Source organism: Indicator indicator, chromosome 28 (assembly GCF_027791375.1).
Source record: "Indicator indicator isolate 239-I01 chromosome 28, UM_Iind_1.1, whole genome shotgun sequence".
Taxonomy (NCBI): Eukaryota; Metazoa; Chordata; class Aves; order Piciformes; family Indicatoridae; genus Indicator; species Indicator indicator.
The window spans coordinates 7,624,971-7,649,993 of record NC_072037.1 but is presented as its reverse complement, the minus strand read 5'-3'; the positions used below and the strand labels follow the sequence as shown (position 1 = coordinate 7,649,993).

At 39.0% G+C, this 25,023-nt stretch overlaps 1 protein-coding gene across 5 annotated transcripts; it reads left to right on the top strand.

Moving 5' to 3' along the window:
- Positions 1-574: 574 nt before the first annotated feature.
- GAPVD1 (GTPase activating protein and VPS9 domains 1) lies at positions 575-23,430 on the top strand. 5 transcript variants are annotated; one of them, XM_054393493.1, is made up of 26 exons: positions 575-759; positions 1,156-1,999; positions 3,216-3,299; positions 4,268-4,402; positions 4,524-4,713; positions 6,747-6,907; positions 7,762-7,891; positions 8,850-8,975; positions 9,791-9,964; positions 10,261-10,401; positions 11,010-11,144; positions 11,677-11,796; positions 12,280-12,357; positions 12,469-12,839; positions 13,347-13,434; positions 15,067-15,147; positions 15,768-15,925; positions 16,073-16,099; positions 16,365-16,492; positions 16,939-17,048; positions 17,689-17,848; positions 18,302-18,489; positions 19,812-20,025; positions 20,496-20,568; positions 21,413-21,610; positions 22,325-23,430. In XM_054393493.1, the coding sequence occupies exons 1-26, from the start codon at positions 575-577 to the stop codon at positions 22,463-22,465; spliced, it is 4,440 nt and encodes a 1,479-aa protein (XP_054249468.1). In that variant the 3' UTR covers positions 22,466-23,430. The 5 variants fall into 5 exon arrangements, with proteins under 5 accessions (XP_054249468.1, XP_054249470.1, XP_054249469.1 ...); XM_054393495.1 differs by lacking the exon at positions 16,073-16,099 and having other exon boundaries at positions 7,762-7,828; positions 15,768-15,890; positions 16,363-16,492; XM_054393494.1 differs by lacking the exon at positions 16,073-16,099 and having other exon boundaries at positions 15,768-15,890; positions 16,363-16,492.
- Positions 23,431-25,023: the final 1,593 nt, after the last annotated feature.

Sequence of the window (25,023 nt, the reverse complement as noted above, 5' to 3'; positions counted from 1 at the left end):
TTTAACAGGCCAGAGATAACCACACCCAAGCTCTGTGTTATGTGGATGTGCTTTGGGAGAAAGTAGTAGATGCAGAAATAATTCTGCCTGTTCACCAGACACTGAGTTGCAGTGGGACTCCTCATCATTTCCTTGCATTTGTCACCTGAACTGTAGCAAGGGCCACATCTCTCCAAGGAATAGGCAGCTTTTTACCTGATATGTTGGAGGTGTGGTGCAGGAGTTTTGTAGTTCTGTGCTGTTACTATTTCAGTTCTTGGGTGCAAGTTGAAAATATTTGCTGCTATGTAAGTGTCCGTGATACGCTGACATAACAAAGGGTTAGTGAAATTGGCAATTAGTAAATCTAGCATTAGTAAAGAGTGACTTGACTATTAAGAGGTTGGCTATGGATTTGAGAGAACATTAGTGTGCTAAGATGGAAGGGGCACAGAAGTATTTGCTGCTAAGTGTAAGTTTGTGAGCTGCTTATCGCTTCCTTGGGGCTGGCAGAACTTGTTCCCTAGCTGTGGGAATTCACCTGTTTCATTTTCTGTCTCTCAGTGCATGCTGTGTGACCTGCTGGCCGCCCAAGATGGTGAAGCTGGACATACACACCCTGGCCCATCACCTCAAGCAGGAGCGGCTCTACGTAAACTCCGAAAAGCAACTCATCCAAAGGCTCAATGCAGATGTGTTGAAGACGGCTGAGAAGCTGTACCGCACAGCATGGATTTCCAAGCAGCAAAGGATTAACTTGGACAGACTGATTATAACAAGGTGACTTGGGGGATGGTCCTGGGGAGAGCAAGCTCCTGAACTTCTGTGAATTGCAGCAGATCCGTCAGATTTTTCATACTTGGTATCTGGAGCCCTTTGCTGTACTAATCATAAAAATAGTAAGGCCTTAAAGCTAGTCTCAACTAGGGAAGCTGGCTCACCTGAAACTTGTTGGCTGTTTAAGCTACCTTTTGGTAATACATGTGTTTGTCTTACTTCTGTTCATAATTCATGGGAACAAACTGTACCTATTACTGAATTTGCAAATCATTTGTATGAACTACATGACAGACTTTTCCTTGGTGGGAATCTTGTTAATGGATTGACCACCTTGTGTCTTTTATGAAGTAAGTTTGCTTAAGAGTTACTAAACTTCTTCAATGTTTTTCTTTGCAGTGCTGAAGCTTCTCCTGCTGAATGTTGCCAGCATGCAAAAATCTTGGAGGATACACAGTTTGTGGATGGGTATAAGCAGTTGGGATTTCAGGAGACTGCTTATGGAGAATTCCTAAACAGACTGAGAGAAAACCCTAGGCTTATTGCATCCTGTCTGGTGGCCGGAGAGAAGCTCAACCAGGACAACACTCAGAGTGTTATTCACACAGTCTTCACCTCCATTTATGGCAACTGCATCATGCAAGAGGATGAGAGCTACCTCCTCCAGGTCCTCCGTTACTTGATTGAATTTGAACTGAAGGAAAGTGACAACCCGAGGCGGCTGCTGAGGCGAGGCACCTGTGCCTTCAGCATCTTATTCAAACTTTTCTCTGAAGGACTCTTTTCTGCAAAACTTTTTCTTACTGCAACTTTACATGAGCCAATCATGCAGCTTCTGGTTGAAGATGAAGACCACCTGGAAACAGATCCAAACAAGTTAATTGAGAGATTCTCCCCAGTACAACAGGAAAAGTTATTTGGAGAGAAAGGCACAGAAAAGTTCAAGCAAAGAGTCCAAGAGATGGTTGAGTCCAATGAGGCCAAGCTGGTGACCTTAGTGAACAAATTCATTGGCTATCTCAAACAAAACACATACTGTTTTCCTCACAGCTTGAGATGGATTGTATCACAAATGTACAAAACACTCTCGTGTGTAGACAGGCTGGAGGTTGGGGAGGTCAGAGCAATGTGCACAGATCTTCTTCTAGCGTGTTTCATCTGCCCTGCAATTGTCAACCCAGAGCAGTATGGGATCATTTCTGATGCTCCTATAAATGAGGTGGCAAGATTTAATCTGATGCAGGTATGAAAGACTTTAAAGTAATCTTTAAAAAAAAAAAAATGGGGGGCTCGAGAAATTTTCTTGCCCTTTTTTACTACAGAAATGGTGAAGGTACTGTCCCTCCTGCCTTTAAGATGAAGGCTAACAAAATAGTTGTGTTAATCATTGCTGAAAAGGCACACTCCAAGGTTTATCTTTTCGTTTAAAGTGTTGACTTAAATGAATACATGTTATAAATTCTTCTATCTCTTTGAAGGGTTTCTGTTACTAGTGATGGAAGCTAAAGGGTAAAAGGGACTGTAAGATGGATTCTGGAATGTGTGTAAACAAATATTGTGCTGTTATTGCCAGTGTTAAATATTATGCCAGGTATTGCACAAAATCATGAAGTATTTTGCTGAACAAACCTTCTTGTCTGGCAGTAATTACCAGTGTTGCTAGTGGGTGACAATCTCCTGCTTCAGCAGACTTTAGAATATTCTTCAGCCCTCGAGACAAATTTTTGTCTGTGTGCAAATACTTGAGCAATTTAATGATAGAGGTAGAAGTGTAGTCTGAAGGTATGAAGCAAGACTTGTCTGGCTGAGCATATTCCCCACACAAGTAACAAAGCCTGCCTTTTAATGTTGTCTATAAACTGGACGTGAGTGATTCTCACAGTCTAATCACGCTTGTGCATTTTACTCACTAGGCTGTTACTGATGGGATGTTTTTCTAAAATACATCAGCAACCCTCTGCTGTGTCACTGCTTGCCTGTTGTAGTAATTCTTGAAAATTGAGAGCTGTTTTGCAGTTGAAGGTTAATAAGAAATATATGCTCTGAAAGAAGGGTTAGCCATCTAGCTGTGATTTGTTTTCCTCCCACATATGCTTAGTAAAATACATACAGCCTTTAAAAATCTCTAGGTTTAAGATGACCTAGATTCAACTGACGTGTTGTATAAACAAAACTTGCTTTGTTCCTGGGAAGGGGGGAAGTATGGATGCTCATAGCATGCTGTGTGTGCAGATTTTCTTGGTAAATTCAATGACTGCTTTTTTTTCTAAAGCTTCTTGCATTTTTTCTGCCCTGAAAACAAGTGCAAGACTGTCCGTTCAGACAGAAGTATTTCTTGGAGTATTAAATGCAAAAAAAAAAAAATTAGAATGGAGGAGTTTTTTAACCAATTTTTATAATCAGGTCCATTATGATGTCTTTTTGAAATGCTTATTCCTCATACTACTTTTGCGTTTCAGGTTGGGAGACTTCTGCAGCAATTGGCAATGACAGGTTCTGAAGAGGGAGATCCACGTAAGAGCAACCTTGCTAAATTTGACAAAGTAAGAATCCAGACTGAAACAGCCTAAGGCTTATGTGTATACTTCATCCTTTTGCATTTCTCTTTTTTTCAAACATTGCAAAGGACTTATTAGGTGTTTAAATTCCAAGCTACGTGTATTAAAATGCAGATGAAATCCTGCAGAATTCTGGGAACAAAATCTTGAATGCTAGAATGAAGAGTTGGAGACTCTCTGTTCTACTCTGACATAATACTGCCTAAAAAAGAAATAAAAGCAAGTTACCTTTTGAACTGAAAAGCTGAATTACTACGTGTGGGGTTTCTGTTGAACCTAAAGAAGACACTTTGATCTGAACACAACTTTTGTATGAAATCTGGTTTAACACCAATGGATTTGTTAGCACAAGTAACTTCCACTCCTTTTTTGTGTGGTTTTGCTTTTTTGTTCAGCTTTTCTTTTGTTAATATGCATCACGCTTAACAATACTGAAATTGGCTTCATCAGAGGAACAGTGAAATTCATGATTTTTGTACTGTTGTATGTTTCAAAACCTGTTGGTTTGCTTGTGTAACATCCAGGTTTGTGCTAATTATAATTGTTACACCATCATCATACAAAGTTACACATTTATTATACAAGGAACATTCAATTAGATTAGAAAGTAATGTTGTGTGTTGCTTCCTTGTTTCACTTTTAGTCTGTGCTCAGCAGATTGTTCAGGAAGGGGCAGTTTAATTGCCATGAAATAGTTTAGTATTTTTTAAAATCGTAAAAGACACTTAAGTAACACTTTTGAATGCAGAAAAGGACTGAAGGAAATGCTAAAACTGCTTGTTTTCCTTGCTTGCTTGTCAGTGATTTGAGTAATCTGTGGTATTTCATCCTGAGATTTTAAAAGTAGGAAGCAAAACTTGTAGTGTTATGTGAACTACTTAACTCTTGTAACTTATGTTCTTTCCAAACTCTAGAAAATGATCTCATTTAAAAACTGTTTCCTCTCTTTGCAGAGCTGTGTTGCTGCTTTCCTGGATGTAGTTATTGATGGGCGTGCAGTTGAAACTCCTCCCATGTCTTCTGTTAACCTTTTGGAAGGTTTGAGTAGAACAGTGGTTTACATGACATACAGCCAGCTGACTTCTCTGGTAATATCTTAAGTTCTTAAAAAGGAGCAATAAAAACTTGTCCCCATATGTTTACAGCTAGGATAAACAAGGCTGGTAATTTATGCTGCAGTTCTTACCAGCACTAATTGTATGTTTTTAGGTTGGCTTTATGCGGAACGTAATGTCAAGCGATCAGCTTAAGGAAGATCGAATGGCTTTGGAAAACTTGCTGGCAAACTTACCCCAGAACAAACCAGGGAAAAGCAGCAGCCTTGAAATGACTCCGTATAATACCCCCCAGCTTTCTCCTGCAACGACTCCAGCGAACAAAAAAAATCGACTGCCAATAGGTGAGGAGAGCAAGCAGACTTCTGGCATGATTTCTGGTATCTTGATGCATTTTTCTGTGCCATTTTTCAGCCATCTTGTGGGGCTACTCTTTGACTACACCTTCAGTTCCTACTTTTTCTGTGTAGATGGTGAAGAATTTTGTTTTGCCTAGAAAGCCGTGTAACTTCTTACTTTCTGATGCAAGTGTGGTAAGCTTCATCACTCTGGATTGAACTTGAGAAAAACACTGGAGTGGTTGCTAGGCGTAAAGTGCAGTGATAATAAAGGGAAAGTTTGAAGGTGGGAAGCAGACCTAGGAGGGAAGATTGCTTAGGAAAGTGTTAAGATGGAACTGATGACATTTAATTAGTGGGATAGAATAAGTTTAAAATTTTCGTAGATGAGAGCAAATGTGGAGGAGGATGAAAAGGCAAGAGCAGAACTTTCAGAGTATGTGCTAAGATAAGCTTTCTTCTTTCTCCATTATTTTCCTGGTCTAATTCCAGTTTTTAGTATATTGTAACACAATTTTATGTTTGGGGTTTTGTCCTCCTTTTGTGTAGGATTTCTGGGTCTTGAACTTCTCCAATTCAATAATACTTTCTCTTAAAATAGGAAGTATGGTACTCTTCTTGAGTGTATATTTACATGAATATGACCACATGGGATATTTTTGTTTCTTTGAGAGATTTGATGTTAGTCTCTAACAGGATGAAAATATCTAAAGCCTGATAAGTGGAAAAAAACCCACAAAACCAACTCTAAACCAAACCTGACCCAGGTTGGTTTAACTCTACTTCTGCACAGTTCTGGTCTTACACCTATAAAGTAGTGGCACAACAGCATTTATTTTCTCGTATAAAATAGGTTTTGCTCAAAGTTTTTATTTCTTTTGTTTCATTTTAATGCTTTCGAAATCCAGGACAGCAATTGGCAGCCATTACTGCCTGGGATACTTCTGCTACCAATCTTTCAGCTCATATAACTCTAGTAACCCCTTTTGGTGGGTAATGCCCTCTTTCCATTCTTCTCTGCGAAACTTTGGCTTATTGCACATGACTGAAGCATGCATTTGGTTGCTTTTGCAGATTTCTTCCTTAATTTCTATGTGAAACTCATTTCATGTCTATGTGTAGTTCTAAAAAACACCTCACATGCCTGCGTGTGATAATCAGGATTTGGCAGTGACTTCTGCACGCTCCTTGTTTTCCCCAGGTCAAATAAAGAAAGAACTGGTGTCATGCTGCCGTACTTAGAAATCCTAATTCTGTGTGGGTGTTTTTCCTTCCATGGTGCCAAACACAGGAATGTGAGGCTGCTTGAAAATAGTGATAAAGAGTTACAAAATAATTCAAGTAAACCACATGATGTTGAAATAAGTGTCTGGGTTTGAGATACCTGTTAGAATAAGATTTCCCTGCTTTTTATGAGGAAAAACTTTTAAATTAATGAAAAAGTTATAAACTGCAGGAACCTAACATCTGGATTTAGATTAGGTGTTAGGAAGAAGTTCTTCACCTCCTTCATAAGGGTGGTGAGACACTGGAGCAGGTTGCCCATGGAGGTAGTGGAAGCCTCATCCCTGGAAGTTTTTAAGGCCAGGCTGCACGTGACTCTGGGCAGCCTGATCTAGTGGGAAGTGTCCCTGCCCATGGTGGGGGGTTTGGAACTAGATGATCCTTGAGGTCCTTTCCAATCCTGACGATTCTATGAACCTAGACCTTCTTTGGTTGATAACATCTTCATTTTCTCAATTAATTTATTAGGGGTCTTTCTGTGATTAGAATACACTGAACTTGTGTAGGCAAAAAGCACATCATACATCTTGTTTCTCTCAACTTTTACATTGAAAGTCTGCTTTTTCATCATTCAGCACTCAAATTTCAACACTAGTTCCATCTCTCAAAGTCTTATCATAACCTATCATTTTGTATCTTTGCTTGGTGTTATTAATTCAAAATGTTGCCATTCTATATTTCCATTGTATTGTCTTTTTATCCTCCTTAAACAAGGAAGAGCTTTCTAATGTTGATATTTCAAAATATTTTCTTAGCAACTCGTAGCAGAAGTAGATCAAACATTCTAATGGATCAGCATGGAGATCATGAAGGATCCTCCCAGGAGACTATCCCAGAAGTTCAGCCGGAAGAAGTGCTGGTGATTTCTTTGGGGACAGGTCCACAGATTACTCCAGGAATGATGTCAGAAAATGAGGTATTTGAAAGCTGTCACATCTCAGATATTTTGAAAGGTAGAGCCTCTGTGTATTTAAATAGCAGAACAATGACGTTGTGACACGTAAGTTCGGGAAATAAATCCAGAGTGGGAATTAAACTCTTTACTTCATTCTACTGAACTTGGGGTTTGTAGCTTTCAAATTTCTTTTTGTTAGATTTTTTTCCCTTCAGTATATCTGCAAGGTGTGAAAAGCAGTGTATTTACACAGGAAAAAAGAACCTGCCAGAATTTTGAAGAGACTTTGTCATCCAGCATAGTGTCCTTTAGGGCAAATATGGGCTATTGTTTCTGAGCCTGAAGCAGCTGATTCTGTTCTTTCTCTGCATGCTCTGTCCTTTGGATCAAGTGGCACAGGTGAATGACAGAACGGGAACACTAATCCTGATGTTTTTGGCAGCTCAGACTTGAAAGGCAGAGGCTCAGCCTCTTGTGAGGGCGGAACTGTGCTCATGTTGCCCTGAATGTCTTCAGACTGTGTTGCTCAGGGTAAGGCTGGTTTTACAGCCTTTTGTTTCACTAGCTGTAGCACAGCTTCTGCTTTCATCTTTGCTGCCTTGCCTGATAGTTTGGATTATCTCCTTCTGCAGCCTCCTAACGATCAGTTTCCGTATTATGGTAGTCTGCTGAAGTGATGAGGAAGCTGGTGGCTTATTTATTATCAGGACTTGCCTTATGTTCACATCTGGGTTACCTTGCGTCCTCTCCAGGCTCTGACTTTGGAGATAACTGTTTGGGTTTTTGCAAATGCGTGCAATGTTTTGTTTACTGTTTAATTATTAAAAAACAAACAATATTTTAAGGAAATTGTGTTTCTTTCCCTTGCTCTCCAGGTTTTAAATATGCAGCTTACAGATGGTGGACAAGGAGATGTCCCTGTTGATGAAAACAAACTCCATGGTAAACCTGATAAAACCTTGCGCTTTTCCCTCTGCAGTGATAATCTGGAAGGAATATCTGAAGGTGAAGGGCTACTTAAGTCTTGAAGAAGTTTTTTCCCTTTTTCTTTTTTTGCTTAACGCTAAAAGGAATTTCTGTTAAACACAGCATGTCATCTTCACCATTTGGAAGACTCTGCTATTTTACCCTGAAAGCCAGTCAAAGAAGAAAGTTTGGAGCTAAGTTTTGACCTGAAAGACATAACTGAATCTGAGAATTAGGAAGAAAAAAACCCTAAGTGTATTTAGAAGGAGAAAACAGAGGGATTTTTTAAAATTATTTTCTTATTTTTGAAACTTAAGTGCAGTACTTATTATTAAGATAATCTAACTTAGCTCTAAACTTAGAATTCTCAGACTAATTTTTCATCATGTTTTAATAAGCTATTATGTAGCTTGGAATAGTTTCTGGACTCCAGACAACTCTTTCATATGAATCTTAGCCACAGCAAAGCACAGGTTTATTGGTGGTGTTGAAGAGGTTTGTACAGGTTACTCAGCATGTGTTATTTTGTATAACTTCCATCGTTTAGTTTTTGTTCTCCTCAGGAAAACTAATTCATAGATAAGTAAAGTAATCATTGGCAGAAACTTTTTTGACTTGGTAGTTGTTGTTAAATGTGGTGATGTTGAGATTCCAGGCATTTCTGCTAATGTATTTGTAGATTAGTGGAAGATGTCCCTGGCTGTGGCAGGAGGGTTGTAATTAGATAAGCTTTAAGGTCCCTTTCAACCCAAACCATTCTATGGTTATTGGAGTTAGTGTGGTATTGTAAATGTGGGAAGTACAAATCAGTGTGGATCAAGTGTCTGTCGAAGAGGGGTCAAGGGTAGAGCAAATATACCCTTAGTTCACCAGTTTATTATTTTATATTGGAACTGCTGCTTGATTTTATCTTTCTAGTTAATTGTGTTCTGGATTGTTAATACTGTATATTTAGGAACTGTTAGTGTTAGATTTACAGTAAAATCTGTTTTCACAGGTCCTTCAAATCGCTCCAACTCTGTGTCATCTTTGGACTTAGAAGGGGAGTCTGTGTCAGAGCTTGGCGCAGGCCCCTCTGGGAGCAATGGTGTTGAAGCTCTGCAACTCTTAGAGCACGAACAAGGTAGGTGTAAAGTCTCTAATGCAGGTGCTTGAGTTCTGTGGAAAACAGTTAAAAGTGGAGTAGTTCAGGAAATAAGTTTTCCTTGTGAAATCCGTCTTGCATTTGTTTATGGTTTGTTTTGGTTTTCTAGAATTATTTCTCATAATCCATTGTCATGGAAAATCATGTGGACTTCTGAGGGTTAAGTTCTTTATAGGAAGCTGATTGTAAAGCTTTGCTTGATACAAGTTTTTTCCTATTAGGGAATAGGGTGATCTGGTTTGGAGTACTACTAAAGCATCTGGAAAGCTTCCTGTTTAATACGTAGTTGTCAAACACTGGAATAGGTTGCACACAGAGGTTGTGGTGTCTCTAGCCTTGGAGATAATTCAGAGCATGACTGGACATGAGCAGTCTGCTGTAACAACCCTGTTTTGAGCAGGGGGGTTGGATTTGAATGATCTCTGGAGGCCTCAGCTTTTTTGTGAGCATATTCTTGCAGGAATTGTTTCAGTTTCTTCATAGTGTGCTAAATTTTACTCATTTTGTCTGTCAGTTTGGTTGATAGGACACCGTTATAGGTCATATATAATTTCAGGCTTTTTTTCTTGTTATGTCTCAAATGCACCTAAAAACTATTCTCAGGCAGCATCTCTTGTACAGTATAATTATTAGTATAGTTTCTTACTGTTCTAGTTTTCAAGCCTTACTTGAACAGTCTTATTTAACAGAATTAGTTGTTTTGTTTGTTTTCTATAATGTACTCTTACAGATTTTCAATCAGAAGTAATTGGAGAAGCCTTTCAAAAAATTGAGACCTTTTTATTTTTACGTAGCCACAACTCAGGATAATCTTGATGATAAGCTCCGTAAGTTTGAAATCCGTGATATGATGGGGCTGACAGATGACAGAGATATATCAGAAACTGTGAGCGAAACGTGGAGTACAGATGTCTTAGGAAGTGACTTTGATCCAAATATCGATGAAGATCGTCTGCAAGAAATAGCAGGTAACTCAGTGATGCACCTGGTATGTTAAAGTGCTTCATGCTTGCTCTAAAACAGGCTGCAGAGCTCTTCTCCTCTCTTTCTAAGTAGATGTTTTTTTTATTAATTAAACTGGAGCTTTTCTGTGGGAGGATTTTGTGTGCATGACCTGGATTCAGTTGCTCACTTCTGCCTTTTCAATATGGTCTTTCATGATTACTTTTAAGGACACTTAAAATATGTCCTTATCTTTCTGTCTTGTTGGAGCTGTCTTCAGGAAGCCTATATCCAGCTATACGCTTCGGCTTTACTTTTGCAGGTGCAGCTGCAGAGAACATGCTAGGCAGCTTGCTGTGTTTACCAGGTTCAGGATCCATCTTGCTTGATCCCTGCACAGGTTCAACCATATCAGAGACCACAAGTGAGGCGTGGAGTGTGGAAGTATTACCAAGTGATTCAGGTCAGAATTGTTGCACTTTTTGCTTATTTTTTTTGCATGAATCAAAACTCCTCCAGAAGCATAAAATTCAAAACAACAGCTTCCTCCACTCTTTCTTTGAGAAATTACTGTCCCAGGGTTAAATTAGTATTTGTGAATAGTTCCACTATTAAAAGAACACTCTGTTCCTAGGCAGAAGTTGGAAAGCATTATGAGAGACTTAGTGTTACTTAAGAAATTCTTAACAATCAGAAAGGAAGAGAAGGGATTGTGAAGCAGACTGCTGTTTGCTCTCCTTCCCTATGATGTTAAGTAGGGCTGTCTAGGCCCACAGTTTGCTTTTGTTAGTTAAGATTTGATTGTATACAGTTGTCTTTAAGAAATGCAATACTTCAAATGGTGAAAACTTCTTGAACGCCTGTGCACATAGAGCATTTCTCTCTGTGCAGAGTCCTGCCTTCTGGATAGGCAGAAAACTGACTGAAGTGGTTAACTTGGCACTTAATGTCCTAAATCAACATGTAACCCCCTTCTCTCTGGGTGTGAGGGATGTCATGCTCCTATTAAGGGAGCATGACATTGAGTAATGATACTTTTTCTCTCTACTCTTCACTGTCTCCCTTTTGTAGAGGCCCCAGACTTAAAACAGGAGGAAAGACTACAAGAACTGGAAAGCTGTTCAGGGTTGGGTAGCACATCTGATGACACGGATGTGAGGGAGGTCAGTTCTCGACCCAGCACACCCGGCCTCAGCGTTGTATCAGGTGTGTTGATTCTGACAACACTCTGCTCGGAGAACATGATGAGCATCCACTTTGTTGCACTTGCTTTGATTGTACATCACTTCACTCTTAAAATAGCATTTTTTACTCATTCTGGAATTTTCAAAGCAGTAATTCTTTGTTCATTTTACGGAAGAAATACAAAAGGCAGCAGAGCCTCTGTGCTACGGTAGCAATAGTTAGCAGTGGAGTTTCTTCCTAACTTCCTTGTATTTGGTTTTATTATCACAAGGGTTTTTTATTGAAGTAAACTAGTATTTATACACTTCAGTTCTTCAGTTTCTGCAAAGCATTTAATGGAGTGAAGTGTCTTCCTAAGGCTCATTGTCAAAGTGTATTCATGACTATGTTAAAAAATGTAAAGCAAAAGTGAAATGTTATTTTGAAAGTAGAGAAACTGATAATGTCTCTCAGTGCTACTGTGAGGACTTACTCAAACATTTTAACAACTTTAGGATTTTGTTTCCTTGGAAGACTATAACATGCTTTTTTTTTTGTTGTTGTTGTATGTAAGGTATTAGTGCAACATCTGAAGATATTCCTAACAAGATTGAAGATCTCAGGTCTGAATGTAGCTCTGACTTTGGGGGAAAAGATTCTGTGACAAGTCCTGACATGGATGAAACAGCCCATGGTAAGTATGTTACTTACCTGTAAATGAGAGTTAGAATCTCTGATAACTCACGTGTCAAAAATGACATTTACAAAATCTTTAAATTGCAGAGTTTTTCTCAATGTCAAAGTTGTGGTGGCTAAACATAACATTTTCCTTCTTTGCTAGAACTGTATTTGTTCCAGAAAGATGCTCCAGTACTTTATAGTACTAGAGCTTGAGCACTAGATCTAAGATCCCCTTTTCCTAATCTGATTTGATTACATTGGCTGTCCTCTTGCATTTTTTAATTAATCTACTCCTCAAGACTTTCCCACTTTGGGTAATGTAATTCTTTGATCACTTCAGCATATGGCAGAGATCTTTCCCCATAAGAATATCTTTAGAAAATATTTTGCAATAAAAATTTTGTAAACTTTTGTTGCTAAGTGTTGTTTTTGCAATGTCCGTTATGTTGTAGGTAGTTCTTGGTACAGCACTGACTTTTCTTGTTGTGTATTTCAGGAGCCAGTCAATTGACATCTCCTCCTAGTCAGACAGATTCTTTGCTTGCATTGTTTGATCCTCTGTCGTCAAATGAGGGTGAGCTTTTTAAAAAAAACAGACTTTTCAATGCTTTTCTGTTAGTACCAGCTAATTTGGAGGGATCTTAAAAATAAATGTCTATGGCTTCTTTTGTGCTTGTGACCGCAGGTGTATCAGCTGTAGTAAGGCCTAAAGTACACTATGCAAGACCCTCTCATCCACCACCAGATCCACCAATCTTGGAAGGAGCTATGGGAGGTAATGAGGCCCGATTGCCAACCTTTGGGTCTCACAGTTTAATTCCAACTGATTTAGAGGCATTCAAGCAGAGACATTCTTACCCAGAGAGGCTAGTCCGCAGTAGGAGTTCAGATATAGTATCGTCAGTTCGGAGACCCATGAGTGATCCTGGGTGGAACAGACGTCCTGGTAATGAGGAGAGGGAACTCCCTATGCTGACCACCAACACTGGAGCGGCTGTTTTGGCTGCATCTCAGTCTTCTTCTTCATCTCCCAGTAAAGACTCATCTAGGGGAGAGGTAAGGCTTTTATTTATCTTTCTAAATTTCTTTTCTATCATGCCCATAGTGCATTTAATGACATCAGGCTGGTATTACATGTGTTTAGCCAAGGAATTTCAATGTACTTCTGTTAGCATTTACATGTTGGCCAATAATGTTTTACAAGCTAAAGCTACAGATGTTCAAGAAGGCCTTAAATGAATCTGGCTTCTCATAAATTTACTGGATGAGCTTTACTTGATTTTATGGAACTTCAAAAATAGATTCACTGGAGAGTTCCAAATGTTGCAGTACCCGGAAAAGTAATTTTCTTAAAAATAATTGAAATCTAAGTTTCTTCATGTCTTTGCTTTTGCATTTATAGGTTGCCCTCTTCAGGAGGGATATTTCTGATTGCTGTGGCTTTCTGTGCTTTGTTGTAGTTCTGTTTTTACAATTGATGCAGTATAACCTGATGTCAAGGGGAAATTTTGTCTTTACACTTGCTGTGGTAGGGGTTTAAATGTTGACTCTGCCCTTCTATAGATTGAAGAACGAAAAGACAGTGATGATGAGAAGTCTGACAGAAACAAGCCCTGGTGGAGGAAACGTTTTGTGTCTGCCATGCCCAAAGGTAGGATCATGTTCATCTGGTTTTGGTGCTTTAGTAAGAGTGCACACTACCTTTTGTTATATCTTTAGTCACTTTTACAGAAAGAGTTTACAGCTTCACTTTGAAAAGCTGACCAATGGAATAGCTCTCCTGTTTAATTTTGAGAAATGAAGGATTCTTATTTATTAAATCACAATTGTTGCAGTAAAGAAAGATTTATTGAAATACAAAGTAGGCAGCACCTATAAAGAGGTGTGTAGGATGAAAGGAATTTGGTTGGGCATTTTGCTGTCTCAATTACTCAGTGTCCTTGTGTGGCAGTTTAGGCTGGGTGCCCCCTGCCACTGCCTCATGAGATACACCTCTGGTGTCCTGGGTGCCCACCCATAGGGGTGGACACAGGAAACGACGTATTTCTACCCATAAGTCCTGCACCCTATAAGGCCATCTGCAAAGTCATTCTCTTCCTCTTTCTTCCCTCTCTGCTCCCACGGGAGATGTCCTCTCTTATCGGGTAATGCCGGGGGAGTATCCTCAAGGCCTCTTAGGCCTGTCTAGGCCTAATGCCAGGAGGAGAATGGAGGGGGGGGCAGTCTCAGACCTGGCCAGCCTGAGACTTGCCTAGCAGCGGGAGGGGGAAGAAAGAGCCCTGGGGGGTTTGGGTTTACCCTCAGGTGGGAAGAAGGGAAGGATTGGGAAGCTTTTGGGAATTCTGTGAGGGGTTCTGTACGCTTTGGGATACTGTTTGTCACTATGCTTTGTGGTTTGTAGTTCTCTGTAGCTTCACCAATTGCTTTTCCATTTAAACTTTCCATCACTCTCCAATCCGTTTGTGTGAGTCTCATTCTTTTGTCCCTTTCGGGGCAAGAGACGATCTGTCTGGCCCCAAACCAGCACACCTTGGAACCCTTACATGAGGCCAATCATTTTGAAGCAGTGTGGCTTAAGTGAGAACCAGTCTTAATTCTCCACAGATGGTAGCGTGCTAGTTGAAGGATATTGGTAACTTGGGGTATCTCTTGTAACAGGGCATGAGTGAAAATTAGACTTTGGTTACTTACAAAGAAAAGCTTGTTCAAGATAATGTTTGGCTTTCATGCTGTGAATAGTGACAACTAGGGATGGAACAATGTGTGGAATGTTAGATGTTCTTGCCTTCTTTTAAAACAGACTTTCAGTTAAAAAAGAAGCAGCATAATCCTTGCAGTCTCTGTGTGACTTTAGATATGTTATTTTAATATCACTTTATTTGCTTTTCTGTTTCACAATGTGCTATCTTTGCATCTGCTCCATGAATTTACTAGTGGGATGGAGTTGCCAGAAAAGATTCGTGTCATTATAATCAATATTTGAGTTAGGACAGTTGGCTAAACTGAAGTATAAATAAATATGTAAATTAAGATGGGAAGCTACCTGGCTCTCTTGGCTAGTAATTGACTGATAGCTGGAAAGCAAAACTGTTCTGCCTGGCTCATGGGTAAAGGTAGAGCTTACTACAGGTGAAAGTACAGTTCTGCTCCAACCCATAGATAGGCTTATGTTTTTACTGAAGTTTATTTGATGATAAACTTCTGCATTAGCCACTTTCTTCAAGGTTCTGCAATCTGGCCATTATCTCAGAATAGTCTTTGATAAGGTGCCTTGTGTTTTCAGCTCCTATTCCATTTAGAAAGAAAGAAAAACAAGAAAAAGACAAAGATGACATGGTGCCTGACAGATATGCAACACTTCAAGGTACGTGAATAACATGATCACAGTGATTTTCTCTCATAACATGCCCTCTGGTGTTCCAGACTGCTCACCAGGTATCTGTCTACAGGAAGGTACGTGTTATTGCAGTTAATGTTCATCATTGCCTTTCTGAATAAGAAGGTAGATAAAGACTTCCTGATTTGAAGACTGTTTTTAAAATGTCATCTTTCTGTCATTATGTACAGTACTGGAATCTTGACTCGAGTCTTCCCTTTTTTTTTTTTTTTTTGGTCTCGTTATAAAGCTCATGTCCTTGTCATAGCTGAGCTGTAAGGACAGTTGCAGACACGTTCCTGTAATAATTACTTAAGTGCTAAATTAAATATGATTTCAACCTGGGTGTTTAGTTTTCTGCTGCCTTCTATAATTCTTCAAATATGCAAGAACCATTTGTGTATACAGTATAAATATGCTAAGGATCTGGCTTTATTTGTTCACTTTCTGCTTTTGTTTCAGACTATAAATCTGTTTGAATTGTGGCTGCATGGAACACAAGCAGCTATTTGTTTGATGTGGCTGAAAACAGAGGTCTGAATTTTTGTATTTGCTTTCAGTTGGCACAATACAAGGTTAACTCCTGTTGGTTTTAATGGTCCTTTCAGATGATCCCAGCCCAAGGCTCAGTGCGCAGGCCCAAGCTGCAGAGGACATTCTGGACAAGTACAGGAATGCAATTAAGCGAACCAGTCCCAGTGAAGGAGCCATAGTCAACTATGATGGTGCAGGTGAGAACCTGGATTTTATAATCATCACCAACATAGTTTCTCCTCCTTAAAGATAAAGACACTTGTAGACTAGTGTTAGTACAAACAACTGATCAATGTGTTCTCTAAATCAGGAAATTTTGTCAAATAATCTCTGAACAGTCCCTCAAAACTGGGAATTAAATTGGTATTCCCCCAGACAGCTCTTTCATACTGCCATTGAGATAACTGTTTTTTGTCAGCACATCACATACCAGTTGTTTGGTTTGGTTTGTTTTTTTCCATGGATTCTGAAGAAATATATTGCCTTCCAAACTTCTGTAGTGATGTGCAGATTGTATATTTGTATTACACTTTTTTCACTCATTCAGAACAAGTTGTTTGATGTGCTGTCTCCATTCTCCACCCTGACCTTAGAATAACAAGAAAATACTAGTCTGGTTTCTCTTTCTGCCTCCTCTCTTCAAGTGTAATGTTTCTTTCATTTCCATAGAGACTCTGGGGGATGGTGAGAGTATGCATGACTCTCCACGTGATGAGGCTTTGCAAAACATATCTGCAGATGATCTCCCAGACTCTGCAAGTCAAGTAGCACAGCCACAAAGTTCTGCATTCTCCTATAGGTAAACATATTTGCAGGTTTAACGTTAGCCACAAAGTAGAATTAAAAGCTGAAGTTGTGTGATTGGTTCCCACAAAAATCTTAATATGCATCAGTTGTAAACTTAAGTACTTTTAGTTTTAAGCATCTCAGGCTGTCATATTTACACTGATAAGGGGGAGGGGATATTGTAACCTGACAGAGCAGAGCACTTCAGTGTTTGGGAAAATTCCTTTGCAACTGGTCTAGGTTCTGTATCAAAAGAGCTATATTCTGAAGTCTTGACAGCGTTGGTGTATTAAAATTGTCTTAAATTACTTTTAGGCAGTATTTAAAAAACACCCAAAAAACCCAAACAAACAAAAAAAACCCCAAACACCAAAAAAACAACCCTGCTCCAAAGTAAAGTTTGCTTATGAAAGAAACAAACCTTGCAGCAAATTTAAGAAAGTATTTCTCCTCTTTTAGGGATGCAAAGAAGAAATTGAGATTGGCTCTTTGTTCGGCAGATTCTGTTGCCTTCCCCATGTTGACACATTCAACAAGGAATGGTCTACCAGACCACACAGACCCTGAAGGTAAATGTTCTTTATACAGCTATTTTGTATTGTGTGTGTCTCTTCTTTTCCCCCATCTAATGGTATTTGTTCTGCACCATTTATGATAACCTCTTTGGTGTAGAAACAGAAGGCATAGGCCACCTTTTGTTGCCAAAATGTTTTCTTTCTTATTCCACAAACAAGCCTGCCAACTAAATCTGGTCTAATTTTTTTTTTTTTTTGGTAATTATCTCAGATACAGTGCAGGTAGACCCTGAAGTTGTAGACTAGACTTTTGAAATACGTGTCCTTTGGGAACTGTTCTATGGAACTAGTAGAGTAACTTGGATGATGCTCTGAGTCTTTATGTTCACTTAGTAAATATGTCTTGCATTTGCATCTCCATTCATTATAGGTTTATTTGTAGACAGGTGAATTTGTCATTTTATCTGGTCCTTTTCACGTTTCAGAATAGTTCTAAATACTAAAGAAAACAGTAACCTGAAAACTTAGTCCTTGATATCTGGAAAATTCAAAAAGAAAAGCAAATTGTTCTTAAAAGAACATTCATTGTTATTTATGTTGTTTTAAACTCTTGTGTTTCCCATATTCAAAAAGTTTTATTTTCACCATGCCTACACTTCCTTTCCTTAATAACTTTTCCTTTGTTCTTTATTAGATAATGAAATTGTGTGCTTCTTGAAAGTTCAGCTTGCTGAAGCTATTAACCTCCAAGACAAGAACTTGATGGCCCAGCTTCAAGAGACAATGCGGTGTGTAAGCCGCTTTGATAACAGGACCTGTCGAAAGCTGCTGGCATCTATTGCAGAGGACTATAGGTAGATTGTTCAAGATATGTTAATTAAGGAGTTTCCAAATATGTATATTTATTGACTAGCAGATCTGGGAAGATCCCTTTCAGTTTAAATTGTGCTTTACCAAATCACAAAATGATGGAATTGTCTCACCTGCCTGCAAATGGCATAAAAAAGCTTGGAGCTGAAGTCAGTCCAGATAGCCACAAATTGATTTAATCCACACTTATGACTAATGTTCAGCTCTAACACAAGAGCTGCTGTTTGGAATTGGCTTTTGTTGGGAATTCTGGAGTGCTGCAAGGGCAGTGATTCCAGTCACAGGAATCTGTGTAAGGCTGAACTTCCTAATTAAGCCTTATCTTTGTTTTAAAAACAACTGGTTGAAGATTCTTCTTGCATTACAACTTAACAGTTTGTAACGCTGTTAGCCTCTATCTTTATTAAGAATCTAATGTAGAGCACTCTTTATTTCAGGAAAAGAGCTCCATATATTGCTTATTTAACTCGATGTCGCCAAGGCCTGCAAACGACACAAGCGCACTTGGAAAGGCTGTTGCAAAGAGTTCTGCGAGATAAAGAAGTGGCCAACAGATACTTCACTACAGTATGTGTGAGGTTACTACTAGAGAGCAAAGAAAAGAAAATAAGGGAGTTTATTCAAGGTAAGAGTAATGCAGACTGGAACGTTTGTATTTTATATTTAGATGCTGGCTCAGGTTAATGTTTTAAAATACAACTTGTGATCTGAGGAGAGGCAGTTTAAATTTCAGGTGGTGAATTAATGACTCAAATAGACAGATTACTGTCAGCTAGGCCATGGTAATTGTCTGCAGTTTTCATGGGCTGAGAGAATAAAGGTAATTTGACACCACCTGGTCTAAAAAGTTATTCTCAGTCATATTATGTAGCATCTGCCCCACAAAAGAAGCATGAATACTATTGATTATTTTAGATCTACTCAGAAATTAAATTGCAGCATTCTGTCCTCAGTACAGAATCTGTGGCTGCATCTTGAAGGACATGGAGAATAGTAGTATGAATGAAATGAATCAAAGATTCAAAACCATCATAGTGTAAGGGATAGCAGCACCAGAAGACAACTCTCTCTTAAACCCAAACTGTTTCTATGTTCTCTATGCATGTATCGGCCTTAATGAAGTACATAAGAAATTTGGAGTCAGTTCTTGCTCCTGGAGCATACAGTGTGGCACGTTATGTGTGCCTGGATAGGCTGGAATTAATGTGAGAATTTATATATAGTGAGATTAAAGATCTGGTAATAAGATTCAGTGACCCAGGAAGGAGTTAAAGCCCTTTTATTGAACAGAAGGGAGACAGCTATTTCTGGATGATCTAAAAGAGAAATTGGCAACTGTGGCATTGTGGCTGCTGACAGATGTGAGTGGCAGTTGTCTTCTGGTGTGGAGTGCTATAAATATGAAGCCAGTGAATGGCCAATGATTTGGTCATGCTGCATTAACTTGGCTGCATCACTCATTCTGTGTTTCATGGATAAATATGAATGTTTCAACTATGCATGCTCAATAAAGGTAGAGGTAGGAAATGGCACACATAGGTTTTCTTGATACCTTCACCTGCTCCCCCCTTTTCAGCATCTGACAACTTTGCATGTGCTGGTTCCTGCCAGCGACTGTTGTGGTGATTGTTGTGGGTGTTATCTCTGTGGGTGGCTGAAGGAAGGCATGCGAAGCGATACTGCAGAGGGAGTGATGAACGCAGTATCAAATAGTATTTTGTCCATATGCTTTGCTAATTGTGTTCTATATGCTTTTCCTTTAAGTCTTCCATTTATTTCATGTGTTCCTGCTTGTATTTTCCTTACAGAGGTGCGGGTAAACCAGAGTCTCAGTGATGCCTGGCAGGAAGTCTGAAGTAGATTCTGGGCTCTTCTTTCCCAAAAAGCCTACCAGAAAGAATGTTTTTCACTTAACCAAATTTTCTTGTTCTTTTTACTTTTTATCAGACTTCCAGAAACTCACAGCAGCAGATGATAAAACAGCACAAGTTGAGGATTTTCTTCAGTTCTTATACGGGGCTATGGCTCAGGATGCCATATGGCAGAACGCCAGTGAAGAACAGCTCCAGGACGCACAGTTAGCGATAGAGCGCAGTGTGATGAATCGGATTTTCAAACTTGCGTTCTACCCTAACCAGGATGGAGACATTCTGCGTGACCAGTAAGTTAATGTCATTTCAAGTACCTGGTTTCTCTTTTGCAGTGGGTGCAGATGGAAGCTTTGCAGTCTTCACGTGACAGACTTGACTAAGTCAGCCATTCCAGACTCTGGTTTCCTTTGAGAACATTTTGTAAAAGAACAGGAAAGTGCTTTAGCATCGTGTGCAAAAGGTTATATTAACAACAAACTGCTAGAACAGAATAAAATTTTGAGTGTAATGACTTCAGATGCAGACTTTCAGATGTCAAGTGTGTATGCTGAGAGAATGATCTAATCTGCTTCAGGGCTACTTCCATTTTCTGTTTTGGGTACAGTATGTTCCATGCATTTCAGGTTTTTTGCTTTGGAACATGATGTTATGCATTCCTATAGATCTGTCTTGTAGTATCAAACTTAAGACTAGTGGGAAGCCTCAAGGGACGACTGCCTAGCTGCTACTAGCTTTTCACTCTTTATTTTTCTATTTTCAGGGTCCTTCATGAGCACATACATAGGTTATCTAAAGTAGTGACTGCAAACCACAAAGCACTTCAGATACCTGAGGTAACAACTTTTCCTTTCCTTCACTCACTGTTAGGGTGCTTGTTTTTGATTGTCGTTGGGATGGGGAAAGGGTTGCTTTGTTTTACATTTGGAAGTGTTGCTTTTCTGTCCAAGACAGCTGAAACACCCTGCAGGAAAAATGTGCTGTACCCATGCCTTGGTGTCATCCACTGACAAACTAATTTCTTTCTGATTTTTGCCACCTCTGTGCTGACAGTAAGACTTAAGAACTAATACTATGCTGTGCTAAGATGCAGTAACTTTCTGGTAATTTGCTTCAAAAGGCAAGATTTGAATCCTTTATGCTTCTAATGTGATTCATATGCCATAGCTGTGGTTACAGCTGTCAAGTTAGCTTCCTGAGCTATCCAGAATTGATGGAGCCTTGTACATCTGTGAACTTTCCCAGTGCTTTCACTTTTCTCATGGTTAATAGGATAACTTAAAGCAGGTTGGTAGATTTAAGGAGCCTGTCAGAGGCTGGATGTTTGCAGCTTTTCTAGTCCTCAGTTCAGTACTTGAACTGTCTGAGTCAAAACGGTGAGTGTTCCTAAAGCTGCTGCTGAGGAAGACAGACCTGCAGCTTTGCCTTTATTTGAAACAGTGTACTAGGGAATTTAGGAGGAAGCTCAGGCTAATCATGTTAGTTGCACACAGAGTGCTGGCTCTTTGTGGGTTTTGTTTTTATGACACAATGGGGAAGTCACCTTCATTGTGAGTGTAACATAACTGTCTTTGGTTAAAGCTTCCCATTTCTTCAGAGCCTTACTCCTGCCTGCAAGTCTCTGATACTTCAGTAGCTTGGACAAACAGAAACTGGCAGCATGTTGGGTTTTTTATCTAGGTATATCTCCGGGAGGCACCGTGGCCATCTGCACAGTCTGAAATCCGCACAATAAGCGCTTACAAAACCCCCCGAGACAAAGTTCAGTGTATCCTGCGAATGTGTTCAACCATCATGAACCTGCTTAGTCTGGCAAATGAAGATTCAGTACCTGGGGCAGATGATTTTGTTCCTGTTCTGGTCTTTGTCCTCATAAAGGTGAGTTCTTTTGCAAAGACCACAAACCCCGGCTAATTCTTGCAACAAACATGTAAGTTTTAGGAAGAAAAATAATGTGTTTGGGTAACTGGGAGCATGTAGACTCAAAACCAGATCTAATTCAGCAGGTTTAAATAGAAACATCTGAAATGTGGTCACAGTTATGGGGTTTGAATCCAAGCAATCTTTGCATTTGGAGCAATGGAAACTGGTGTGCAAACTTTGTATGTGGAGTGGGGTTTTTTTGAGGTATGTACACCAGCATCTACCATCTCTATCTGCTTAATGCTGTCCTCTGTCAGGGCCAAGATTCACACTAGGACTGACTTGTCTTGTTTGCTGATTCTTTTTTTTTAATTATTTTTTTGATGTGCAAGTGTATGGAGAATGGGCTTTCATGTCTCAAGTGCTAAAGGTCGGGCTTTTCCACCTGTTGAAAACCTTGATGACTTTTATAGATTCTGCCAGTGTTAGCCTTCTTTCTCTTGGCCTGCTAGTCATCTTTCCTTGTTCAAAAATTGTTATTTTGATGAAGTCTGATGCCCTCTGTGTGAAATAGGAGTGGTCTGGCTAAACAGTCACTGCCCTACAGAGCCATCACATATTATGAACGTGTGAGGATCAGTGCACAAACATAACTGTTTTTCTATTCTGTATCTGTAATGTTTTGTGTTCAGCTTTTAAAACAAGAGTATCTCTTTCTTTAACCCTCAGGCAAATCCACCTTGCTTGCTGTCCACTGTTCAGTACATCAGTAGTTTCTATGCCAACTGTTTGTCTGGAGAAGAGTCATACTGGTGGATGCAGTTCACAGCAGCAGTTGAATTCATCAAAACTATTGATGATCGCAAGTAACTCGCGCAGCACATGTATGGGCAGACCGTTAGCAGAAGAAGAGTGTCTAAGAATGTACAACAGCTGCAAAAGCTGAAGAAGAGACTTTCTGTGTATAATACTGTACAGAACTGAGGCATTTTAAAACACACCTTTACTAACCAAATTAATTTAACAGATTTTCCTCTTCTCTTTTGGTTGCTTTTTTCTCCCCTGTAGATACTGGCACTGCGAAAGGGACCACGGTTTTCAGGTATTTTGGAATCTCAAAACACACAGAAAATTCTTCATACTTTTTCCACCACTCCTCTTCCTAAATTCTTACTCACCTGAATAATTCACTTTGTTTAATTTCTAACAGAAAACTGAAACAAGAAGAATCAGGGCAACCACTTAGTATTCTTTCTAGCTTAGTACACCTTTTATTAATAAAACACCAGCCACACTGAAAGTTTATAGTAGCTGACATTAGTTCTCAGTTTTATTTCACCTAAATTTAAAATCCGAGAGGACAGTGTAAATATTCTATAACTATATTTAATGCATTGCAATTATCTTTGGACTCATTATCCTTTAAATAAATGAGCAAAAGCCTCTCTGACCTCTAACAGGTTGTGACATACTGTGTTTTGGTAATGAAAGGACTTCCTTGAAAGGCTAAGATTTAAAAAGGGCAAACTGAACTATTTATTAAAATGTAATTAAGATGACTGAAATTTCTAAAACTGGAATTTATAATAGCAGGGCTTGTTAGATAGCTAAACACTTTTGGCTAGGGCATTAGGGTATTTGGGGGATTTGGATATATAGAGGAGAGGGACTGTAAGTTACAATAGATAAGTCTAATATAAAAAAAGGAGAAATAAAATACCTTACTGTAATATTTTTTCTGATATATTGTGTATACTGTACAAACCCCAAACAGAGATCCCTAACAGAACCTTGGACTGTAATATATATTTTGATTAGTGACATTAAATACATATGCCAGGGGTTTCAGTGAATGTTTTTACTAAATGTTTTCTGTGTTGTCTGCTATGCAGCAGTGCAAGTTTTACTGTTCATATAAAATATTTTAAAATATAACACTGTTCTTTATGAAACATATCATAACATCAGTTCAGGGTGTTTTATAGATTTCTCACCCCACCTTCCCCTTAAACTGATACTTACCAATTTAAAGAAGTTTTTATGCACAACACCACATGGATTTTTCATGAATGAAATGGTCTGAGTGATGGCCAGTGGTTGTTTCCTGTACATGAGGACTCACTGTTCTTTTTTAGCTAGAGTTACAGTAAAAAATGACAGTGAGTAGTGAACCTTTTCATGTCAGTATTATTTCTTGCTCTTCCCAGAGAGTTCATTGCACTTCTGACAGAGGGATGTGTTGGTGTCTGAGCTGTGAAGGAAAAAAAATATTTCTATTGTTCTTTTCAAATTAAGGTTGTTTGGGGTTTTTTTTTGGTGGGTTTGTTTGGTTTTTTTCTGGTTTAGTTTGCTTTGGGTTTTGGGGTTTTTTTATGATTAAAACCCATGAGTAACTAATACTTGGGAAAATATTTTGAATTGAAATTAGAGCAATTTCTGTCAAATACCAAGTGCTTGATTTGGCTGTGCTACTTGTCAAGGCATAATTAAAGAAGCTCACTTTCTGGGACTATGATACATAATTCAGTATGGTATTTTTGCCAAACTAATCACAGGTGAGAGGGTGAGATTGTAACTTTTTTCTTTTGTTTATAGTCTTTCTCCTCTATTAGAGACTTTATTGTGTGGAGGAGCAATACTCAGTCAAAACAAAACTCTTCTGATCTGCCTTACTACAATAACTCAGTCTGTGTAACATTGCAATATTCCAGTTATTTAGCCTTGATGGGTATTTGGTGCTGAACACCTAACTTTGTATTGGAAGCACAGCCCTGACCAATAACACTCAGCAGCAAAGCACAAATATGCCCTTGAAGATATGGCCAGATCATATCTAAAAGCAATATAAAATTATTTATATTGAAGTGTCCTGTAAAGCTAAATTATTACTTGAACGTCTGAGACATTAAGACCGATGTATGAAAGTTCTTTCAGTCCTGCATTTTGGGTTTTAGTTGAGGAGAGCATTGTACAACAATCCTTAGTGAAGGCACAAAGACACTTGAGCTGGTGGTTACCCTGCACCCCGTTTCTGTTTGCAGACTTGGCAGGCAGGATTTGATCAGCACCATCAGGTCTTTCAGCTTTGCTCTCCTTTATGGAAGTGGCAAGCACCCATTTCCTTCACAGTTTTTATCACTTTGTTTTGCTATATAGAAGAATACTTCAAAGAACTGGAGTCTTTTTTTTTTTATTACTATTTAGCTATTTTAAAAGCAGTAAGTTTTCAATGAGCCCCAAATGAGCTGAGAGTCTTCAAAGCAAGATGGTCCTTTGCTTGTTTTTCTTCAACCTACTCAGAAAGTCCTTCATATAGTCTTGGTAGGTGTAGTTAGTGAATTAGATTTCCAAAGAATTAAAAATCTTCCTGTAAATGTCCTCTTACTAGTTTCTCCTGGTGTCCGGCAACGTTTTGTTTTAAAATTATA

Bases quoted from the DNA above. Each gene is read 5' to 3' on its own strand.
- GAPVD1 (XM_054393493.1), top strand. From the start codon at position 575: ATGGTGAAGCTGGACATACACACCCTGGCCCATCACCTCAAGCAGGAG. The intron at 11,797-12,279 runs GTAAGTATGTTA...TGTGTATTTCAG, and splicing joins CATGGATGAAACAGCCCATG to GAGCCAGTCAATTGACATCT. The intron at 12,358-12,468 runs GTGAGCTTTTTA...TTGTGACCGCAG, and splicing joins TCCTCTGTCGTCAAATGAGG to GTGTATCAGCTGTAGTAAGG.